A 7,253-nucleotide genomic window follows, 5' to 3' on the forward strand; every position below is an offset into this window, starting at 1 on the left:
TGAAAAGGCCAAAAAGGGCAATACTTACAAGTTACAAGTTACCACCTGTTCACACGCCACACCAACTCGTCAGCAGACAGCACACCCACGGTACACTGGGACATCCCGTCCAGTGTACTGGCACGTCATAGCATGCAAACACATGAAAACAAGTCATGCGAAAACAAGTTTATGCATGCAAACATGAATGCATGTGCACATGTAATGAACAAAATCTCCCTTTTATGAAACTTGTACAAGGATTTCTTGTTATGGAGTGACAGTCCAATAGGCAAAACACAAATCCTAGCACGAGCCTTCCTATGGAGTGACAATCCCATCGACAAAGCTCAACACAAATATCAGTCCTACCATGGAGTGACAGTCCCATGGATAAAACAAGATCTTGGTCATACACATGTGGCAGCAAACATGCTCCCATCCATATGGCACAATACTGGTCACACGGGTGGCACAAAACTGGTTCCCATTCATGTGACACCAAATTACTGACCCTTTCACATGGGGCACCGACCTGGCCACATGTGAACATGGTACAAATCTGGCCGCTCTATGGAGTGACAGTCCCATAGAAGTGGCTCCAAAAATGGAGATGGACCAAATGGTACAACATATGTTGTCTCCTAACCATCCCGCCACACATGGCCAACACCCAGTGTCTAAACTTGGGACTGGCGATGCTCAAGACAACAAAATTTTCTTACACAAGAGCCTGGGCCGTGCGCAATGCAACGGGGCTCAACTGCATGACTCGATCTAACGCCGTTGGCAAGTTGAACTCAGCCTGGTAGTAGCCACGCCCCAGAGGATGAATGTCTGATCTTTGTCGACCCACCAAGGAGACTAGCCTGTAGAAGATCTCTAAGTTGTTCGCGCGCAAGGCGGCTACCAACAATCTTGCATACCAGAGTGGAGACCTCTAATGATGCAATAGTCGTAGTGAGGCCACTTGGTTCTCACAATATGGGCTCCACAAGGACCGCCTCCCACCCCTTCAATACAGTTTGGGCTCCCCTTTTCTCCAGCTCTCTCATGAGAACACTAACCGGATTATTTGCTTAGATCTCGTCAACCTCTACATCCACTGCACACGGATCACATCTTTGGAGCTCCCGCCGAAGATGCACTTCTACAGAGATCACTTCTTCACGCTCAATGAGGATGGACTTATCCAACAACTGGCCTACCTCAATATTCACATCTCCCATGCCATGCAGATTGCGATTGGCCAAATACTGGTTTCATCCCACCGCCTCAAAGTGGAGGCAAGAAGAGCTGAGCGCATCTTCACAGCCCATTTGGAGACCTGGGAATGCTACCTTTACCTAGAATAGTATCGTTTCTCGAAAGAAGCCATAAATCTCATACGAAGTTGCTGAACTCTCCCAAGGGATCAATCATAATACCCACTTCCAACTTTTTTCTATGGCACCAAAAAGAAACTCAAGCCCCACCCAATAGATAAAATCCCTGGATAATCAAGTTCTATATAAGAAACCCATCTTTCATGCAATAAGTGATAGCCTCTCTCATCTCAAAACCTGAGCTAAAAACTAAGGTGTATCCTAAATGCACCTTGAGAAAACCTGCTACCATTACACCTTGCAAGAACTCCAGAACAAATGCCATTCAACATTTGCTATGATCATGTGCTAGAGTACATACGTGAGCCAAAGGCTAACCAATGTTATTCTTGGATGCACGAAGGAACTATCAATCATGACTACTCTGCCAGCAAAATAAAACTAGATAAATGCATAGTATACATATGCACTATCGAAGTCATGCTATCAATCCTTCGCATACTCTCCTGGTTCACACCAATCACTAGGATCCCCACAAAAGACCTGGATTCTCACTTTTGGACACACGGGTTACGAAATAAACAACAAAGGATATCTGCCTCCAAGTGTTCATCTAACAAACTCAAGGCTACCTTGGCAAGACCAGCCAAAGAAGGCGCTCTATTCTCCCAAGTCAATGATCTCTATAATACATTCTTCTTTGCAAGTCAAAGATTTTACCCAGAAGGAAGTCACCCAGCTAACCGTTGGACCCACTCAAAAATCCAGAACAATAATCTGTCAGATATCGTGTACTAGATGGGACACCAAAGTATATGTCTCAAAGGTGTTTATCACCATCTAAACCTCCCAAGAGATCAACCACTCTTGGTTCGCCTCCCTCAGATCACCCCTACAATGGTCCAGATCTACTCCTTCAGATCAGTCTACCACAAGTCTGGATAATCAAGGAGAATTCTCGTCCAAGTTGTACAGTTAAGGCATTACGAGCGCATAGAAAGCAAAAAGCTCTCAAGAAATTTGTTTCTCACTACATACTCAAGCAACTCTCGTTCTGCCTATGTCTCCTGCTTGTGGGAGTGAAGGCCACGATACCTCTAACGGAGAGGAAAGAGCCATCCAGTATTTGGAAGGAATCATGAACGAAAACTCAATTGATTTGCATCAAAAACGAAAATCTACTGAGATTAAGTCACTCCCCAAACAAATACCCCATAAAGTATGACGGTGAAGGATTAACGCCTTGCGCGATGAGGTAAGGGTTTGGTGGGGTAGGGAAGAACAAAATATCGTATAGAAGCAAACCAAGCTTTCCAATTGGCCTATGCTATAGAAACATAATGTCTACCAATGCTTGCTTTTCCCATGTGTCTGCTCCTTCTCACCCACGGATGCTTGAGAGGTGTGCCACGGTAAACAAGTGCGGCTGTCATGACCATAACTACTGAGCCCAGGCCAATGAGGTGATACCTCAAGTGGTGAAGGTGTTTGCCTAGGACCAAGAGGTCCTAGGTTCAAAACCCCCCTTGGTACTTCCAAGGCAATATCGCCTACGGGTGGATAAATAAGCGCCTACGGGCGACTGTCTACGGACGGTGAAATTTGGTAACTATGGGAGGATCTTGGACCAAAGGCCAGTTGAAAAAAAAAAACTATTGAGCCCAAGTGCCTATCTTCAAGTGGCCATCTTATGGTCATGCTACTCCCTGGTCATCCTGGCCATGGATAGGGAGAAAAGGGTATAGTAAAATACATGCTGATTCTGGATTTTTAGAAAAGCAAAGGGAAAAATCTCCGAGATTTGTGCTTGAACCCGTTACCTCGACTTCCCCACGACCGTGTACAAAAAGAAAAACGCCAGCTCTGCTCATCGCAATTTTGTCCCACGCCGACTACTATTGTGTAGTTCAACTTAGTGTAGGAGATATAGGTTGATACCACTATGTGTGCTTTTTGTTTGCTTTTTTTTTTTACAACTCTATGTTTTTAGCTTTGAACAAACCGTTTTTAATTGAAAAAGCTAGGTGCCCCCTTTAACATGCCCCCAAAAAAAACACATGTATTGCTCAAAAAAATTTGGCACCCTCTTTTAACTCCAAAAAGCACCCTTGGAGGCAACTTTTAGCCTCTACTCACACACAACTGGTCATAAGCGACCTCCCCCTCTTCTTCTGATGGTTGTCCAGACAACAGCCCAACCTTGGCTACCTCCACGCCCGAATTTGGGTGCTTTTTCTGTACCCGCCAAAAGTAGAGGCGCCGGCTTGTGTGCATTTTTCCGCCTCTGCTCACAGCCCTATCACCCGTGCGAGCCAAGCCTGTGTGCGCCATCTTTTCACCCCATGCACCCCTTCTCTCCCTCCTCATGCCACATGTTTTCCGGCCACCTTGATCAAGCCCTCCTCCCCATCTTCTCTCTTGCGCAAACACCCAAGACTTGGTTGTCCTACACAGCTAGATGTGTATGCTTTGCTTTGCATACCCACGAGATACCTATGCGCAAGCTGAAAAACCAGCCCTAAAAAGCTTTACTTACTCACTCTCCTCCCCCCCATGCTTGCATGCCAACATACATGTATAAAAGGGCAGGTACATAATCACGCTAGATGGGAGAAAAAATCAGAGAGAAATGCTAGCCCTAAAAGGCTTTACTTACTCACTCTCTTCCCGCACCCCCCCCCCCAAAATCCTTACATGCCAACATACATGTAACAAGGGCAGGTACATGGGCACAAAATTCAGCCAAACATGAGAAAAAGTCAGAGAGACATTAGGGTTTTTCCCATGGGGTTTCCTTCCAGATATTCTCTACCCACATGGTTTCGAATATTCCCCCTCTCTCAGAACCCATGTAACCTAACATGTCAACACAACCCTAAACTTTTTTCCTAAGATGAAAACTTAGGCATGGCATAGAGAAATACCTTCCATGAGTATGCACCGATCAACCTTAGCACAAAAGCGTAGAGAATACCTGGATCTTGCAAATCCATGAAAAGTAAAAGCTTCTCCCGTGCATTGCGATACCTTTTGCATTTAGGCCACTCTGATACCAAGTGTTACAACCCCATGGATCTCCTAAACGCAAAACATGAGTGATTAGTACAAACCCCTAAGAGGGGTGCAAGCTAGCTCACCTCCCAACCGTAGGTTCTATGCTTTGAACCACCCCCAAGCCAGGGGCTAAGATCTAACTCCCACAAATCCATGCCATTCCTTCAGCATGCCAATCTATGCCCTGCCACACACGTAGCCGGAGTCTTGGTCGAACTGTGACCAATAGCAAGGTTATCACAATTATAACCCATGGTTCACTTATATGGTGCCCACTACCGCTATAAATAACCATCTAGTTATAAATAGCTAGTACACATGGATTTATTAATAATAACCTTAGCCAACCGTATTAGCCTACTTCCTCCTAATCCCAGGGCTCCCCTAACCCTGACGGATTAGGGTGTTTCACGTTTCAATTTTCACATTCTTTTTTAGTTCTTCCATGATACTGTATACCCCATGGTATCATTGTACTATTCATAGTCTCATAGGCCCTTCGGGTCTTTTGTAGACGACAATCTCTCTCTCTCTCTCTCTCTCTCTCTCTCTCTCTCTCTCACACACACACACGAATGTGCTCTTCATATCCAATATTATCTTATCATCTCTGGATGACTACATTCCAACAAATATATATACTCAAATATGAAGACAGATCTAGACTACACGGCTTTTTCAATTCAAATGCGACGGGACCAAGAAGGGAGGGGCTGTTGTGCAAGTCAAAGTACTTTTTGCTTCCAAGAAATGTTCAAGAGTGCTGTTTTCTGCGTATGCTTGTTTGCTTTCAAAAAATGTTAATCGTGATACATGTTGATCAAAATGCTTTCAAGACATATTTTATTAGAGTGAATACAAGCTTTTTGCTAGCAAAAGCCCTACTGCTTTTGAGTATATTAAAATGACTTCTACTGTTAAGATTAATGCTTCTAATCACAACGAATTTTGTAAACAGTGCTTACTTTCTCACTCATGGTCTGGCAGCGAGATTGGACATAGCTATCGGCATCGAATCTCTCCGTTTTGAAAGCTCTGAGCTCCTCAATGAGCACCTCTGCTTGGAGATGAGGAACATTGCCGTTGGCGATGGCAGGAGAGACCGCCTTGGAACGCATGGAAGGCTTCAAAGAGCCCATGGCCCGAGATCCTTAATCAGATCAGGTCCTGTGATGAGTTTTGTATTGTACAGGGAGAAGAACAACACTACTTTCCAAGCGCGATCTCTGCTGCGGATTGCAGGAAACTTGCTGTTGCCTGATTCGTGTGCTTCTTCTTCTTCATTAGCCGGGATATCTCTGGTCAGGAAACGGGTTATGGTTTGCAGATCTGCAGCATGCGTGCTAGAGTTTGCAGATCTGTACGACCAGAAGCTTTCCCTTTGCCTTTTTCGCTGTCTAAATAGGACAGCAAACACAGGGAAAAGGCCCGTTAAATTTTAATTTAAGGGAATAAAGTTAAAACCAGTACCCCTTGTCTCTTAGTTTACAAGATTCTCTTTTTTGACTCGTGAAATTTATTTTCTTAAGTTCAAAAAATGAAAATTTTAAGAAGATTTAGTTATAATTTTAGAAGATTTAGTTATAATTTAGCTCCAAAAATTGTCCATTTTTAAATAAATGTGTAAAATCTATAAGTTTTTTTAATTGATTGAAAATAAAATTCATGTGAACACTGGGACTGCTTGTGTCTAATGGCCCCACTCACTACACAATACGCACACACACAATGTGTGTCCACACCACTTGGCAAGCCGGTTGAGCTCATCCCATTAGAGAGGGGTCACACCAACCCTCCAAGTTGTTTAGTTACCATCTTGCTAATAAAGTGGGAGCGCAATATCAGTTGGGCACATTAAAAGCCTCGCTGTTTTAAGCACACACAAAATTCCCAAATAATGTATGTCAACTTTCAAGTAACTCTAATCTTCATCACTTGCCCATTTGTAACATATCTTTTTTTTTTAAATTTGCACAACTAATTCCTAGTTGATGAGAGGACTCCTCTCAGGGCCCCACATATCATTAAAAGTTAGTTTTGGCTTTCAAGAGATGAGACCATCTTTCCCATGTGGACAAGGGCTCTCCGACATCGTGATGATGAAAGCATCCTTGCCATTGAGGAGGACCTTAGGTTCTCGCTTCTTTGACACTCCACACACACCTTTCACAATGCATGGGCCTTAGACATACATGCATGGACTTTAGACCTTCAGGTCTCTACACATGAAACATGCATGTGTTAGCACGAGGGGTTGGACGTGCATTGCTTGGACTATAGCCCTCAAAGACTTCACACATGCTCCACTACAAAGTGGCTTTGGGCACTACAAGAAATAGTGTGCTAGGGCCAAAATGGAGAGTAGTTAATAATGACAAGTCTCTAAGTGGAGAGAAACATAGTTTATTGTGCCAAACGATGCATTTTCTATTTAAAGCATACATGGACCAATCAAGAACAAGTGTGCATCCATTTAAGGTAAAATACCTTTTAAATCTCTTATAGTGGACCAATAGCTTTGTAAAATTTTGCAATATAACTAGGCAATTAATGTGCTTTATGAGGCATGTACTTGAGAATATCCTAATACTTTTTGAGGCCCATGCTTGAGAACATCCTAATACTTTTTACCTCCATTTTGCTTGGAAAATGATAAAGATTTGGAACATGATTTCTAAGTATATTTCTCTTGTGTTGCTCAATAATGATTCCCTTTTAACCCCTTGTGTTGCTCAATAATGATTCCCTTTTAACCCCTTACTTTTGTCATTGATCTCTAAATAAAGCAACTACATGTAATGTGAAGATAGTTGGACTAATGACACTCTAGAAAGTAATGCGAAGATAGATGGATTAATGACACTGTAAAAAGTAATGGGCCCCTCTACCTTAGCA

The 7,253-nt window shown here is 43.3% G+C and overlaps 1 protein-coding gene across 5 annotated transcripts in view; it reads right to left on the bottom strand.

Moving 5' to 3' along the window:
* Window positions 1–5,811, bottom strand: part of LOC147626346 (exocyst complex component EXO84B-like) — a 60,268-nt gene extending 54,457 nt beyond the window's left edge. For 4 of the 5 annotated variants that reach the window (XM_086816495.1, XM_086816494.1, XM_086816493.1 and 1 more), the window contains exon 1: window positions 5,324–5,779. In XM_086816495.1, the coding sequence (XP_086672621.1) occupies window positions 5,324–5,497 (174 nt within the window). In that variant the 5' untranslated portion in view covers window positions 5,498–5,779. Of the gene's footprint in view, window positions 1–5,323 lie in introns of all 5 variants that reach the window. The other variant, XM_086816497.1, reaches the window with a different exon arrangement.
* Between the last annotated feature and the right edge of the window lie 1,442 nt (window positions 5,812–7,253).

Source organism: Cibotium barometz, chromosome 22 (genome assembly GCF_041138505.1).
Source record: "Cibotium barometz isolate CiBa-2024 chromosome 22, ASM4113850v1, whole genome shotgun sequence".
NCBI lineage: Eukaryota > Viridiplantae > Streptophyta > Polypodiopsida > Cyatheales > Cibotiaceae > Cibotium > Cibotium barometz.